At 40.2% G+C, this 17,462-nt stretch overlaps 1 protein-coding gene across 1 annotated transcript in view; it reads left to right on the top strand.

The window, feature by feature from the left end:
- tenm1 (teneurin transmembrane protein 1) overlaps positions 1-17,462 on the top strand; it is a 153,313-nt gene that overhangs the window by 47,997 nt on the left and 87,854 nt on the right. The window contains exon 5 of the mRNA XM_040119754.1: positions 14,756-14,929. Coding sequence (XP_039975688.1) covers positions 14,756-14,929 — 174 coding nt within the window. The remainder of the gene's footprint in view (positions 1-14,755; positions 14,930-17,462) is intronic.

Consider the following 17,462-nt stretch of genomic DNA (forward strand, 5'->3'; position numbering starts at 1 on the left):
TGTTATATTGTACATATTTATTATTTTTATACATGCTGAAAATGTTTCTCAGTAAGGAACTACAAATTTTTTTATTCTCTTTTTCCTGTATAAAACCCACCACATGCTGAATAATTAGGGGATTACTAGATACAACAGACAACAGAAAACTAGCTGATTAATCACATTAATCACAGTCAATTTCCAAGCAAAAATACCAAACATTCCCTCATTCCAGCATCTCAGTTGTGAGGATTTGCTGATATTCTTTGTTATATGTGGTGGTAAGTTTAATTTCTTTAGGTTTTGGAGTACTGGTCAGAACATATCATATTGGTCAGCTTTTTTTTTTCTTCTTTAACCTCTTTTTGACTTTTTAAAGACTAAATGATTCATGGGTTAATCAAGGAAATTATAGATAGATTAACAGATAATGAAAATGGTTCTTAGTTGCAGTCCTACATGCAGGTTTTCAGATTAATAGTTATAACTTGTGGTTACCCTGCAGTACTGGTAAATATGGTGTGTATTGTCTGTCTGTGTTATACTGCAGATTCTGCTGACTGAATCAAGACATTTGCAACATTTAAAAAAAATGACATATTCCTTTACAGTCGTGCCAAGCTGGAACCAAACATTTCAGAATGTTGGAGACACTTCCCCCCTTGGTTAAAATCGTCTTAACGCAGCTGTTTCCTTTGGCTGGATCTTCATCTTTTCTCATGAAGCTCAGCCAAACTTTATGCTGCTTGTCGCAGTCATCCATGGTTCAGCACGTAACAGAGCTAGTATGTGATCTCACATGCTAAGTGGAGGCACAGAGTAACCAGTGTTGTAACGGCGAAGTCCTTGCAGCAGGTCTTGAACACTTGATGTAGCACTTACTAATTCACTAAACAGATTTGACAGATCCTCAGTTTTTGACAATTTTGAACCAGCTCTTAATACCCAACTCAAATTATTGCCAGTTTTTAAAGCTTTTTGTACAAGTTATGGGACTTGTTTATTAATTTGGGGGAAAATAACCCAGCAAATAATGACGCAATAATATTATGTCTCAAATTAAGATTTCCAATTACCACAACAATTGGACGGTGCATGATTGCAGAGATAATGCCGTGCCGAAATGATTGCAGCATATGCCCCCTGTTGTCATTAGCTAAGGCAGTCCCCCTCTGTTTCTTTACTGCCCTCTCTCCCCTCCTCCCATACCCCCTGGTGTTGCAGGGTCTTTGAATAGCTTTGTTAATTTGTTTATCTCCCAACATACCCCTCCCTCTTGCAGTCGTAGCTTGTTATTAAGCACAACACGGCCATCAGATATGAGAAGAAGGCATTATGATAGCAAACGGGGCATTTAAGGAGAGATAGAGGACAGATTAAGATCGCATCTGTAATCTTAGGGAATATTGCTGCTGACAACGGTACCAGTAACTCATTTTCTATTTAAAACCTCATTTAAGTTCTGCCTCCGTAAAACCTACCAACTATTGCTCCATCATGCTGTCAAAAAAAAGCTAATTAGAGTATTTTCTGCATTAATGAATGTCTTGCTGTTTTAAACAGTTACAACCCTCAGTTGTTGAATCAAATATGAGGAGAGGGTGGGATGTCTCAGTTATGAAAGATAATCATCTCTATGGCAACAGGGAGAAGCTTCTGATGCAAGTGAAATGACTAAGTCAGCAGCAACCCGGCAATCAAATAATCACCTCCAAATCACATTTCAGTCACTTGCGCACACACACACACACACACACACACACACACACAGACACAGACAGTGCACACTTTAAGCCAAGATTTTCTTTATAGTTCTGTTGTGCAGTACGTGATGCTTCAGGGGACCTGGTGGTTCCATAAAGAGCCAAATGACTCGTTAGTGGCTTTAAGTTCATTACTTTCACGCTTTTTCTTTCAGTAAATCTGCTTTCACAGTTTGATGGCAATTCAAAGCATCTGCTTCAAAAGATGGCCATTAATCACAGGGGTCAACCTCTGTACAGTCTCCAACTGAACTCAAATGGAAGAAAATAGTGTTTGTGTGCTTATTAGAGCTACACTTAATGATTCTACTTTCTACCATTATCAATAAATCAGCAGATTATTTTGTGTGTTTCTAATTTATTCAATTTTATTTTATTCCCTTTATTCACACATTACACAAGGAACACATTAAGCCTTGTCTAATTCTGTGCTCATAGACAATATGAGAAAAGAAGGGTACAAACAGAAATGTTTAACAGCAAAAAAGAAACACAGGTGGCATTAGCAAAATAATATCAAATAGGCTAAAGACTGCTGTTGTATCATTTTTGTGAGAGTAAATATGTGTAACCACAGACGTCACGCCTTTGGAAACGTAACCCTTTTTAACTCCTTCAGCTGCTGCATCCGCCATCACACAGTCTGACAATCCCAGAAAGGGTTAGGGTGTAAACACTACTGTTGCCATAGTTGCTACTGCCTGCTGTCACTATTGATGTGCTGACATTAAACAAACAGAGTGCAACTATTGGCTTCTGATAGTGATGGATTAAAAATCATGTCCTCATTAACCATGCCGTGAGTAAAAAAAAACGTTCATGATAATATCCAAAATGTTTGATGTGAAAAAGACTTTAAAAGAAGGACGATATTTTCTCACACCTAAGAAAAGCAGTGACAGCAACATAATTTTACTCCAAATTCTAAATGTGTTTAAATCTCGATTGCCTCAGGTACTAGAGCAATGACAGTGAAAGCTTTTATCTAGAATCATATAAGTGGGATTGTAGGTGACACTCAAAAGACATATGTTCATACGTAATTAATGTAATGAATAAATTAATATCAGCTGAAAATATAAATAGGTAACAGACTGAATTAGGGGTCAGGAAAAAAAATGCCTGCCCTCTTTCTCCCTGGACTCCTTAATAGGATGCAAATAGTTCAGCTCACAGGTACAACAAGGTTTGATTTTGCTAAACTTAGCGTGCATACTTACCTAACTGCATCGATGTTGCTTTTCAGTTGCATCAAAATTCAAGTTAGCTGGTTAGCAGGAAACCACAGGAGAGAGAAAACAGAGGCACAAAGAAAAGGAGAGAGAACCATGTTTCTGTCAGAGGAGAGCTGCGCTGCCGGCTACATATTATTATAATATTTCATTTATGCTTTACAGTGGCACTGATACTTAACAGTGTTGTGCATTTTGTTGACAGTGGAAATCTGATTTCCATAGAGATTTGTTCTATTCTTGAGACCCAGACAAGCACAACAATCAGTTTTAGAAAGATGAAAAGAGGAAAAACAAAAAATTTGCTTTTAAATATTTGTAAACATAGTTTAGAAAGCACTTCAAGTTTTAGAGTGTGTGTGTGTGTGTGTGTGTGTGTGTGTGTGTGTGTGTGTGTGTGTGTGTGTGTGTGTGTGTGTGTGTGTGTGTGTGTGTGAGTGACCCAGTGCGTGGTGGTTCATCGCTCTGGCTTAAAACAAATGCAGCTCATTTATGTTTCAGACATACCACTGGTCGGTTGATTGAACCTGGCTCTCAACTTGCATAACCAGCAGCTGTTATGTGAACCGGAGAGCAGTAGCTGATGAAAGTACCTGAAAAAAGTAGCTGATGCCTGCTCAAAAAGTTTGATTTGTTGCTAAGGCTTGTTTTTGATATAAAAGCACTAAAGGGCTCTGAAAAGTTGCCAAATCGAAGGACAAAGTTTTTAAGTTGTAAACGCTGGAGAAGAGAGCGGGGTGAAGAGTTGAGAGTAGATTTAGGCTGAGCATTATACACTTTTAGTAACAGTGACAACGGCATTAGATGCTATCTCAAGTTTAGGCCAAATGTAAAATGTGAAAAACGTTATTACATTTCCAGAATTATTTAAGAAGTTCAACAGTTGTAAGAGAATTTTTTGGGGGACAGCAACTCATTCATACAGACTATGCATCATGTATCAGATTTAATTGTTTTGTCCTGTAGACAACGCTGTAAAAAGTGAACAAAGATTTGGGGTAATTGTCACAGCAACCAGCTTCCTTATTTAGGTGATCAGAAAATACAATTTCTAGCTGGCACAATCTCTGGTGGACATCTTGGGGTGAGGTGCATGATGGAACTTATGTCAGGCATAAGAGAAGATGACCTACCTTGGTCTCAGGCTAGTAATAAATCCTACTTCAGCATCGGTGCTCCAGGCTCTCGTCGCTCATCACTCTTAAATAGCAAATGCAGCAAACACAGAAGCTGTCTTATGTACGGAGCTGAGAAAACAGGAAAAATCGTGTTACCAGTGAGTGATAGCTTTAACGAAGGTCATCTTTTCTGCTATCAAAGCCAAGACCAGTCCCTCTTAACAACAGCCAATCAGGACTGATAGTGCTTTAACTATTATGAACATTGCAACTTGACTTGGTAAAGTAGTTGTAATTGATGAAGTCGTCATTTAATCCAACTCCTATTAAAGAATATGTATAATGTTATAAAAACTAATTTTCCATGTAAGTAGGTTTCGAATTCAATTAGTGTGAGCAAAGTAATTATGGAAATATCTAAACAGAAAGACAGGAGTTAAAAAAAAAAACCTTGGCATAATTTTACAGTGTACCAATGTAAGGGTTCAAAGGCTTTGAACAAATCTGTGTGGAAGCAAAGACATACCCAAAATAAAAAGATAGTACAAGTCTAAATTGGAAAAAAGCTCAAATGTGCTGATTCACTCTGCTGAAGGTCTGCTACTTTTTTTTCACCCTGCACTGTGCCCCATATGCAATCAGACAGCACAATCTGCCGGCCATTGCACAGCATATTGTACTGTACTTTGAGATGGTTGCACTGAGTGGGATAAAGGCGCTTTCAAAAGTTTTGAACATTGTGTCACATCAGTTCCTGGAGCTATAGGTGGGTGGTAAAGAGCAGAGAGTGCAGATAAAATGAGGAATGCAAAACAACCGTAATTGGTAATGATAAATATGATGTCTATGATGACGCTTTGTGGATTCCAGTACATTCATGAGTGAATTACACACGTATAGTTATAACAACCTAAGTTGATTGAAGAGTTAGGGTGGTGGGGATTGCAGTCTTTTCTGATATCAGGTTCGCACCGCAGGGGGCCAAAGATTGTGTACAGAGGTAAAGTCAGAGGGTCGGCTGAGTCTGATGATGGCTGTATGGCTGAAGCTGTTGAGGTGCTGAGATGGCCTGATCCCAATGAAATCTTACCTTCTCCTAAAGGGAGAATTTTTTGAACAGTTGGTCGCCTGTTTGTCTGGGACCAGCTGTGATCTTCTTTATTGTGCAGCTCTGTCAAGGAGGGCAACTGGCAACCAATTATCTACTCGGTGATGCTGAGTGTGTAAGATTGGCTGCTACAACGTGTTTCCAGGAGGGTCCGGGAACTAGAACCTTTCTATTAGGAGTGTTCTTGCTTAGCACAGTTCAGTGGGACACAAAAACACTGTCACTCGCGGTGACTCAGTCCCAGGACAGCAATGCTTCTCCATTCTGCTCCGTGTATTGGCTTTATTATCTTTGTCTCAACAGATGTTTTTAATCGGTTGCTTAATTATAGCTCACACAGGGAGCCGTTTCACCTTTGGTTCGTTATGTGTGTCTGAATTTGGGCTTTTGTCTGTGTTTTAGTATTTTAAAAAAGAAAAAGGTATAAGCTAAATAATTGATGTTTATTTCAATTGTTTCACCAATGTTTAATTGTCAATAATACAAATATATTGGTTTTATTTTGAAAAAATACCATTTACATTCTGCGTTTTAACCATTTATTGATTTGTTGTTGTTTTCTTTTTGTGTTTACAAATTTAGAATAACTCTGGTGCTCAACTAGCAGCACATGTGTGTTTTTCTCACGATTATCAATTTCACTTTCTGTTAATGGAAGCATTTTCTGTGCATGTTTACTGTAAACTGGCATGTTCAGTGGTCCTACAGAACAGTAACAGAATTTTATGGTACAAATTGGTTAAAAATGCTCTGCTCTTTTTTTTTTTTTTTTTTGGTGGAAATCGGTGTGTGACTTTGTGATTGGGATTTTGTGTGTGTGTGTGTGCGTGCGTGCGCGCGCGCTCGCTCCTCAGCCCAGCTTCTTTCAGCCAGCTGCTTCATGCCTCATTGAGGTCTCTATTGATTGGTCCAGTTTCTCTTTGTTTTCAGTCCTCTATTTTGGTCTTCTAATGCAGCTCTAAGAAACCCGCTGGCCTTTGCTAAAACTGCCCTTACAGCTACAGAAGCCTTTGGTAAAATTGCTTTAAATGGCTAGACAGACTCTGGTCAGAAAGCTCTGAATGGTGAGAGAGCCCTTTGGTAAAATGTCTTCAGAAGGTCAGAGAGGCTGCAATAAAATAGCCTCAATAGCTCCAATAGTTCACTGGGCAAGTACATTCTCACAAGCATGAACACGGGCATGCACTGTAACTCACATTCACACAGATTTTTCTTTCTCATCTTCTCTGACACTCGCACGCACACACAATGCAGTGACACACCCACGCAGCAACGCACACAAAGCATGCAAGGAATGAGCTGTGTGTGACTGAGTGGCAGTTGTGAGTCGCTGTTTGACTGCAGTGTTTTAGCTCTCAGTGGTGGTAGATGGTGGCTGCCGGAGGGGAATCTAACATGGCGCCGATCCCCTGCTTATTTAACACTATTCTGTCTGTTGTAACATGACTCAGCTTTCAGAAAGGGGCCAGATCAGTAAGACAGTGAGTGGGAGATAGACATAGAGAGAGTGGGGGACTCTGGGGGGCGTAATTAGAAATGAAAGAACAACAGAAAAAAGCAGAAAGCTGTGATCTGTTGGACTTGGTGTGCTGTCACTACCGTGACTAACTAGATGACAGTAACAGGGAGTTTCAGTGGTAAATAAACACCAGGATATACAGCAAATCTCATCATTCAGGACATGAGAAGTGTGTCACCACCTCCGCTCTTCCTTTATCCGTCTTTCCTTCATTGTATCCCATTATCCAAACAGGACTTCCCATCCCAGATTGGCAAGGTCACATCGATGATGAGTCCTGAGGTTTATACCAGTCAAGAAATTGCGGCACGACACTACACTGCTGCTCACACACGCACTTGCACACAAGCAAATGTCAGCAGAAATACACTCATGCATTCGAACATACACACCGCCATGACAGTGGTATTAGTGGCTTTCAAAGGGTTGATGGAGGGGAGTAAGAAAACACTTATGCACCTCTTTTGTGTCAGAGTGCAGCAAGGACCGACAGGCGAAAAGGCAGGGAAAGGGGACCCTCAGGCTCTCAGTCTCTACTCTAACGTTGACTCATACACAGATTTGTTTTATTGGCTCTGAAATCCCTCTCCTTCACTCTCCTTCACACTTGTTTTCCCCATTTGTCTCTCCTTCTTTCTTACTCCCCCCCTCTCTCTCCGTCTGTCTCATATCTCCCTCTGCCCTTCTTTCTCTCTCCGCCTTTCTTTCTCCCATCCCCCAGAAGTTTTGTCTTTGCTGGAGGCTGACACAGCCATGCAGAACTCGGATGAGCAATTGCTTTACTGTACATGCTAAACTACACACTAAATTGAATGACTGATGCTCTTGAAAGTGTTTGCTGCCGGGCAAAGCCAGCTGTAGTCTTTGGTTGTCAGACGGAATATAGTTAGTGGTTAGCTATGTGTATGAGCGAAAAGAACTTGGCAATCAGGCCTGGGTGTGTTTCCGCTTGTGCGAGAGTATTGATAAATCATTTTTAACTGACTGCAGTGCTACCTCGGCTGCAATGTTTATCGATAAGACACTGTATTCGCAGTCAATCTCACTCATTGTGTCCAGCAACCGAGCTCAGGACTGTTACAAACACCAGATGACTGACACACACACACACACACAATTTTCTTTCCCTACCTCCTACTCTTTCTCCCACCACAAGTGTGAAATCTAATCATCACTGGAGCCCACAATCATTTCTATCTAATCTGGAGACACAAACATGCCTGACAACACGAATAGTAACAACTGCTGCAGCAACTGTAAGCTAGCATTATCTCCATGTCTACCAGCTCAAATAGCCTGGTTTTTAAAATCTGTCTGTCTGGAAAGACTGAAGAGAATTTAGTGGTTCAAGGTTGCCATTTATTACAATCACAATAAAGATATGCTATCCATACAGCTTTCCATTTCAGCTGTTAATGTACAACAGCTGTAGGGAGGCAGTTGTTATCTCAGCGGTAGTGATTTGCGGATTGACCCGCGGGTCGGGTTGGTTCGGATGAGCTTACTAGAAAAATATCAAAAAGTGACGAAGCAAATTAAGTCATAAATAACTAAACATTCTGCCCAATAGGCTTGATTGGATTACTAGTCCACCTTCTCCTCTCTCTCTCTCTCTCTCTCCCTCTCATACACACACGTATGCACCAGAGGATGTAGGTCCTCTTATGTCCTGGATGTCAATAATCGGCATTACCAAACTATAAAGTGTATCATGCTGTGGTGTTTGTTTTGATACACATGTTGAGGTTTGCTGTGGTCATTATCTGATTATTATTTATATCAGATGTGCTTACATAGGCATATAGCTTGCAGCTATGCATGTTTCTTTGCAACAAGATTCAGTCCTCCCTTTTTAAGGTCTGCGCAAGCAACTTTGTTTTGCTTCTGTAAAACAGGAAATAAAATAGTTAACCAACATATGAACTGTAGTGCTCAGGAATACAGTGGTTATTTATTCCACACAGGAGGTTGGATTAGTAAAACAGTCTCTCTCTCTCTCTCTTTCTATCAGCAATATGTGTGGTACTGTTGTTACTGAAGTAAACAGCGTCTCTCTCTATCTCTCTCCTCTCTTGTCTCCATGCCTCCGTGGTGCTGAAAGGCAGGCGGCAGCAGCTACTTACCATCAGTTTTCTTATTCTTACTATTCAGATTCTTATTAATAGCAATAATAATAAATAAAAGCTCATTCAAGTGCGGTATAAATGTTGTAACTGTCGTAACTGTGTATCTGTCCAGACAAATTGAAAAAAAAGAGAGAGAGCTAAAAGTTGACGGTTTGCAGGCCGGGATCAGGTGGCTGATTATCGCATATTTTTTTGGGTCGGGCAAAGTGGGTTGGCTCTCATAACGGGTTGGGTGAGTGCGTGCATTAAAAAACATCACTACTCAGCAGCCTTGCTAAATTTATTCACAATTTTCCACCAGCTTTGATTCTTCAGTTCTCTTATTTCTCTCCATGGTAGTTTAAATAAACCTGAAAAAGCCCCGTCAGGCGTCTCTTTCTCTCACCACCGAACTCTCTCAGTCTCTCCGTGCATCCGGCACCGTTTTCTTCAGCATGCCACATCCTCTATGCACATCTCAGCAGGGTAGCTGACAGCAAGGGTACAGTACAGGCCCCCTCACAGCAGTGCCGTCCTATTACCTCTGGCAGTCATCTCACTGTCACACTGATCAATGGTTCATATGTGTGAGGGCCTCGGCCTGTTAGCTTGTTGCACTGCTGCTCGCTCTCGCCACTGTGCTGCAGCTGCCACTCGTGTTATAATGACTGGACTTACTCGGAGTCTTTCTCTAACGTGTGATGGTTATGTTAGTTTTTATGAGAGAGCGAAAGAGAAAGATGGACACTGAGAGAGAGAGGGATAGACAGACAGGGAAAAAAGAGTAAGAGTGAAAGTTCATGCTGAGCACATGCTGCTTGCATAACTGACTGCATGCTGTGTCTAAGTGTGTTTCTGTGTGAGTGTGTATTTATGTTTTGTGTCCACACATTTAATGAAATGTATAAAATTCTGTAAGCAGCAGAATTAAGAGGTGGTGGGTAACCGGTGATTCCGGAGGTACTGTATTTTGTTACTACTGTACATTCTCATTTAAAATGTATCTGTTAATTATGTACTAAATATTCTTTAACATGGAAACACAGAGCAAATCATGTACCGTCAGCTGCAATGTCCCCAGTTCGATTTCACTTGGGGACCATTGTTGGTCTTTCTCCTCTAGTTTCCTGTCTTCTTCCTGTCTAAAGCAACAGTGGCTAGGGCTAGTCAGTTCTATACAATCACCTTACCAAGAAGGATTGAAAAGAAAAACCCAAAATGAAAAATCAAACGGACACAAAAACACTGGCGTTTCCTGGGTAATTAAACAATATCCTACTATCAATGTTTATGTCACCATTTTTAATTATTTCAACTTTGATTCTGAGAAATACAGCTTTTTTCCATCATTTTGGAAAAGAATCTGGCTAAAACCTAAAACACCCATGTGCCTCAGCAGCCATTGCTATGGAGGGAAAGAAGCCAGTCAGTGGTGGGAATCAGAGTTCTCGCAAAGTCAGAAGACTTTGTTGTTGCAACTGGGAACAAAATACTGTGCCACAGTTATTGAATTAATGTAACTCTGACCATGAATGTGACAGTATATCCATTTAAATTCGAAATTTTGGGAAATATGAATGCACCATTTCTTGGCAGGACTTACATGAGAAGATTCATAACACTGTCATATCAGGTACCGGTTGGATTTTGTTACCTTTGGACAGATCCAAGGTAGCTGTGTTTCCAGTCTCTATGCTAAGCTAACTGGCTGTTGGCTGTAGCTTCATATTTACCATCCAAGCAAGAGATTGGTGTAACAATCTTCTCATCTAACTCCTGGCAAGAAAGTGAATAAGTGTATTTCCCTCAATGTCATGCTATTACTTTTAATTGCTGAATTAACTGCTAACTGCTTTTACTGTTTTTTTATTAAGCCTAAGCTTAAGCCTCTAATGACCATAAAGCAGTGCACACAAGAGAGTCTTGAACTTCTGTGTAAAGATGGATTGCTTTCTGGGCATATTGGGCAAATGCCCCAGACATCAGGGCCAGAATGCTCAGCAACATGTCTCAATTAAAACTGAGCAAACTCCATCTGTCCATCGGGAAAAAGCTAGTAAGTGGACCTTGAGTTGGGATTATTTTGTCAAACTATGTTCCTAAAGTCAACAATGAACCTTCAACATTCGTGCATCTTTTTTTACGGATTCAAGCAGGAGAGTTCCATGCCCATCCAAGCCTGTGCAGGGTTTTCCCTAACTTTTCAGAGGACTTTGTGTAAGAAAGCTAGCAACACTTATTGTACTAGTCAAAAGTATTAATTTCACCAAACAGCATGTTCGAGATTTAATGAAAATGTATGAGGATTATGTTAACTTGTACACATAGGAAAAATAAATAAGTTGAAATACACACAGTATGTAATTATTCTTGAAAGAGAATAATTTGCAAAGAGAGTTGAAAGAAGTTAAACTTCTCAGGAGAAAATGCCCTACCTCAAGCAGTTTTTTGACAGTTGACCAATCACAACAGGAGCTGTGAGACCTGTTCTTACCCATAGCAACATCAACACTGGAGATGGTAGTGGTGGAGAAACTTATTATCATATCATATCTTATTATCGTAACATAATGTCATATCTTATTATAACATATCTTATCATAATATATTATCATATGTTATTATTAATCAGAGCACAGTGAAATATATGACATGAAAAGTTAATCTATATCACCAATATTCATTTGTTGAGTAGAACTGGACGGGTCCTAAGATTTTCTGTTTGGTGTGTGTATTCATTTCAGTAGCTAGCAAAACTAGCCTGTTACCTCTCGTTAACTCTAGGTTAGTATAAGGTGTCGTAACAAAGGGCGCTTTCAGGTGCAACAGAGTTTATTTCATATGAAAAAACATTCTGATCAGCGGTTTTCATCAGAAAAAGATGTTATGTGTGAACACAGCCAAACTTTATTTATCTACCAAGTCATGTTAGATACTGAGGTCAGTCATTCGAGGTATCTTTATGTAACATCAACTAACTAGCTTTGTTGGCTAACGTAACTTAATTCAGTACATGAGCCGAGTTGGCTTCCATCCTGAGTTGAAGGTACAGTGAAATATCCAATCAGATGTTTGAGTAACTTGGCAATGAGCATCTGTCCGACTGCCAGTCACCTGCAACAAATGAATGGGACTGCAGAATCCTAGACATTCAAAATATGTCCCACTTTAACTGCATATCCAAATATAAACCTAAATTAAAGCCCTAGTCCGTCCTTGCCTGTGGCTTCAAAAGTACTTTTTAAATAGCAAGAATTAACATGGTCAAGTGAATAACAACAAACATGTCGTCACTAGTCTTAAGATTACTGTGAGTACATCAGGTCCTCAAAAGTACAAGAGCTTACACACAAACTTGCACTCTCCACCACCATCCTCTCCTTATCACATTTCCAGGTCCTTATCCATCCTCGCTTCAGTGTGTGTTTGTGTGTGTGTGTGTGTGTGTGTGTGTGTGTGTGTGTGTGTGTGTGTGTGTGTGTGTGTGTGTGTGTGTGTGTGTGTGTGTGTGTGTGTGCACGCGTACTCTATGACTCTAGATGCTAAGTGTTCTAGCAAGAGGTCAACAGCCATAAAACGAGAGTGCGAGAGACGGAGAGAGAGAGGCTGATGAACAGGAGCAGGAGGAGTAGGGTCTGAGGGGCTTTTGAGGAGGGATGGAATGGTGAAGAGGAGAAGACAGGAGAGCCCGTGAGGACTGTGGCTGCAGAGTCATTACTGGAGTGGGTAACACTTGGCTAGCAGAGGTATGGGGGGCACCGGAGTACAAGTAGAGAAAGAAAAGCAATTCAGATGAGAGGAAGTGAGGAGAGAAAGGAGCATGAGAGACTGAATGGTGAAAATGCTAAATGTATCAGTTTTGGAATAACTTGTTATCCCTCAATGAGCCCTCTTACAGACTACTTTATGATAGGTTGTTCCACTTCACAGCGTAATATAATGCAGTACAAACAGTGATGATGCATCCAAACCAACATTTGTAGGTGCAACACTATATTTCATGCTCAATTCTAATGGAAGAGAGTTGATAATGGATTATATTTCAAAGAAAATCTCTGTGGTATTGTCTCTATATCTATCGTTGTTAAATAAAATGTGATTCTGACTATCATCAGTATGTTTCTCTGCCAGTTTCTCTCTACCTGCTTGTTTTTTTTTTCTTCTCCCATCTGTCTGCAAAAGATTCAGTACTTGTAGCACTAGACAACCAGAAGGGATTTTGGTGGAAACTAAAACCATGAAATTGAATGTACAAGGCAGATCATTTAGGTTACTGTTTGTCATACTTTTTCTTTCCAGCATCAGAATGAGTCATCACAACTAATTTCACAGCAACGTGTTAATGAGAAAATCCCCCACACTGCATCCTTTAAAATGAAAATAAGAAAACTACAGAGAAGGAAGAAAAAAATTAAAAATGAGTGACTCGTACCCACCATGATGTGAAGAATCTGCACGTGTCCATGTCTGGTCTCATCACAGGCTGACAGTTTAATTAGTCTGAATTAAATGATGCATGACGTCTCCCTCATGGCCCTAGTAATCGTCAGTGTTCTGCTTTGAAGAGCTCATATTGTGTATGAATAGATAGCTAAACCAACAGTGGCTAGGGCTAGTCAGAAGTTGAAATGTAGGATTTTCTGATCCCCATAGATGCCAGATTGGAGCATGGGACCAAATTGGCTTCAACTCTCAGAGCTCATCATAGATTTGCTATATTTTTCAGAGAAAATACTTCTTTCTTCCTGTGCTTCTGCAATGGAAAGTGACTGCAAATGGCTTTGAACTATCTTGAAGTTTTAATTACGTATTCCTCATCAGTTGGGGATCGAGTGTGGGTGAGTGCGTAGGTGTTTGGGTGTGTGCATACATGCATACATGAAAATAGCAGGTACATTAATGCACTTGTGTGAACGTGCTGTACCTGTGTGATTGTGTTGGTCATGCTGTATAATTGTGGATTTGTTTTTCTAAGCAGCCATTTTGTGCAAGCGTGTGTCAAGTGCTTTTTCTGGGTGGCGGCAATCAGTAGAAGAAAACAGACAGTGAAGATGTTTGAAGTCGTTAGAAGTTCCTTACCTTGATCTGCATGCAGCAGCCATCCTCTGACTGCCACCAGCGCAGAGTAACTTTGTGATTTGAGTCTCTGCTTTTGTTTGATGTTCCGAATGTGTCAGAAGAGAAAAAACATGCAATGATTTATTTCATTTGCTTTGTTCTTCCTATCAGCAAAGAAATATTACCTTTTTAGATTCTTTTAAAGTGAAAAACTAAAGCAGTGTTGGAGTACAATCTCACATGAATGGAACCTGATGATTGGTCAGAGCAAGGTGAATGTTTTACTGAACATTTTATTGACAGCCTTGCAAGACACTAATTAATTTCTTTAATGGGCAGGTGTTAGTTGTTTTTATTTAACAGCATGTTGGATTGTCGTCCTAGTAAACAGTTTTATGAGTGGGAGGGGGAATCCAACATCCTCCCATACCCTTTGTTGTTTAAAAGGCCCATATGGATTGTGAATCGGCAGCAGCTTTCAAAGCATCATTAGTCATGCATAAAAGACTGCGTTAGCGCTTTAATACCAGCCCTGGGCTCAGACTCTGAAGATCTGCCTTAATTGCCCACCTCTGCCACGTTCGTTGTTCGTGTGTGTGTGTGTGTGTGTGTGTGTGTGTGTGTGTGTGTGTGTGTGTGTGTGTGTGTGTGTGTGTGTGTGTGTGTGTGCGGGAGAGTTTGTGTGTGCATGTGTTCTTTGTGTATTTGCTAATTGTCCATTGTCTTGCCGAGCACTAATAAGTACAAGTGATAGCTCTAAGATGGGCATTAAAGAAGATTCGGACACACCCCTGTGCATGCCTTGAATAATGATCTTTTCGATCTGCTTTTCCTCTCCCTTTGGCTGTCACTGTGTGTCTGTGTGTGTAGTGGTCCACCTGTTAGGTCTGACCTGGCATCTGCGGCACGGCGAGAGCCAGCTGTATGAGAACGGCCTGAGCTCGGCAGACCATCAGCAGGAGGACCGCAGCAAAACCAGACCTACCAGCTCCATCCACCTGCTGGACACACTCAATCCTGAAAACACACATGCTGGTGACAGAGGTGAGCTGACACAAACACTCACAGTCATACAGACACACACACACACACACACACACACACACACACACACAGTATTGCACCACGATAACAGATGGTTTGCGTTCAACTATTGACAGGATTTGCCAATCAGCAACAATAAAATAAATGTAATAAAAATGTATTTAGTAATATCTGATTTATTGAATAAACACTGCCTTAAAACATTTCACTTCATTTTAACTAGGCCTGGCTGCTTTTTTTATTTTATTTTCATTTTAAAAGCAACAAGGTGAGTATCCAGTTAAATCAGGGGATGTTTCACAAAGTCAAATTACCATTTAAGCCAGGCATATTTTAGTAAGTCAGGCTTTTTTACAAAAAATATGGTTTCATAAAGTAGGTCTAAATAACTCCGACCTAAGATATCATGGAAAACTTGGCCCTCAAGACTAGCCGGTCCGGTATTAGGGCCGAACATGAGTCAATTTGTAGTACATATGAAATTTATCACATTTTGACATGGGCTGCTTTATTAAAATCTGTGGTCATACCTTTTTCAGTCTTAAAGGGTAACTCGATTTTACAAATCAAGGTGTGTATACAGATGTTGAGGGGTACTAGTACACCTGTGAAAGAAGTCCTCTGCAGCCACATAACTTCCTTGGAGACAACTAAGGTGGACTTTCTGAAATCTGATAAGTTGCTGCAAATGATATCTCTTGAGGCAGTGTCAGTTCGGTCTGAAGACTATAAGTTTGAAAATGAAAAAAAAAAAAGTGAGATTGCCAGACCACTGTGGCCTGCTCCTTATCTCTGCTTGAGGCTGGCAGCTCGAGGTCACATTAACCATACAAGCAAAAACATACATGAATCTCCAACCGAACTGTCCCTGGTTGAGTTGCATTGTGGGTAATGTAGGTTCCAGGTTTTGAAAAAAAAAGGATGTCTTGAGTTCTGCTGCATCTGCCAAGTATTCCAGTCAATTTATGTGTTTTAATTTGCAATGCAATTAAAATAAAGCCAATAAATAACTTTTTCCCCAACCTGTAGCCTCATAATAAGAAATGTTCTTTATGTCAGCCAAATATAATTAAAGAAAGAGACACCCAGAAATCAGTCTGTAAAAACACAAAAGGGGTAGACAAACAATCTGAAGGTTTTTAAACAGTACCTCCAGTGGTGCTCTTAAGTCACTTTCACACCACAATCCAACTGATAGCTTCCAGCAAAAATACTAATTGTCTTATTTTCTTGGTTTGAAAATAAGTCACCTGGCTTTAGTCCTGTATGACAAGTCAACATTGTGAAATGGTGTGCTGCATCATATACATCTACACATCATTTTCAGCTCTTATTATACGAAGAAAATTCACACAATGGACATGGGACTTGAACCCAAAATGTAATGTTTACAAGCAAAGCGCTGCGACAGCTTCAGCTAACAGTGGATTTTAGAAGTATTGCATTCATGTCTACGTGAGTCTGAGCTCACTGATGGGCAACAATATGCTGCCAAAAGTTCTTTTGCTTTGCTTTTGGTAATGATTTTGTTTATTTATGCTGTAATATTTTACTCTCCATATCATACATGTAATATGTGCCGCTCTGTGGCTGTGAACACCACATTTTTCCCTTTACATGTTCATTCTCTTCACTGTGAATTGTTGCGATCAGTTCTTGATGTCAAAGGTCTGCTTTCCAAGGTCATGAAATAAACCAGACATGACTTAGCACTCACATTGACCACAGCAGGGTTTTAAGAAAAAAGCCTTGCTTTATGAAACACCCCTGGGCCAAGGCTGCACACGCACAAACCGAGTAAGATCAGCTCAAATACATGAACATGCAAATGTGAAGACAGGTCACATATTAATCTAATTCCTATACTTTCCTCAGAATATTCATCTCACTTTTTTGCTGTTTCTCTCTTTCTGCTCACTCACTTGAAATAGAAATCTTGCAAGGACAGGACACTGTAAGAATAGTAGCAAGATGAGAAAGTCTTCTTCAAATGTAAGCACATACATTTAAACATTATGATTGGAACACGTTGAGACTGACCATATTTCCATCAGCATGAATTCCAATCAGTTTCTATTGCATCAGCATCCTGGCTTGCATACATAACAAACTTGGCACAATGAATGTTCCAATATGGTAGAGAGACGTCAGTGCAGAGATCAGCCTTGAACTGATTACTAATTTATTAGAAAGGCAAGGTAATTGGTTAATCATGTTCCCTCTTAGCTAGTACGTGACTAGAATAGCCTTTCTTCACTTGGCTGTCTTTCAACTAGCCAGAGGAATTACTAACACCATTTTAACCCCATGATATGGGACATTAATTGTGAGTGTTCCAGGTCATGAAGTCAGGCAGGACACAGCAACCTTCACGCTTAGTCTGACTCTGATGGATATTACATTGGATGCTGTTGGAGCCCATGTTCAGCACTTATACGGAGAATATGCGAGCCAAACTGCAACCCACTGCAATTTAGGCAACCTGGGACATCCCTAAAGCAACTGTTCTTGATGAATCCTCACATTCTGCAGA

Source organism: Xiphias gladius, chromosome 23 (genome assembly GCF_016859285.1).
Source record: "Xiphias gladius isolate SHS-SW01 ecotype Sanya breed wild chromosome 23, ASM1685928v1, whole genome shotgun sequence".
Taxonomy (NCBI): domain Eukaryota; kingdom Metazoa; phylum Chordata; class Actinopteri; order Istiophoriformes; family Xiphiidae; genus Xiphias; species Xiphias gladius.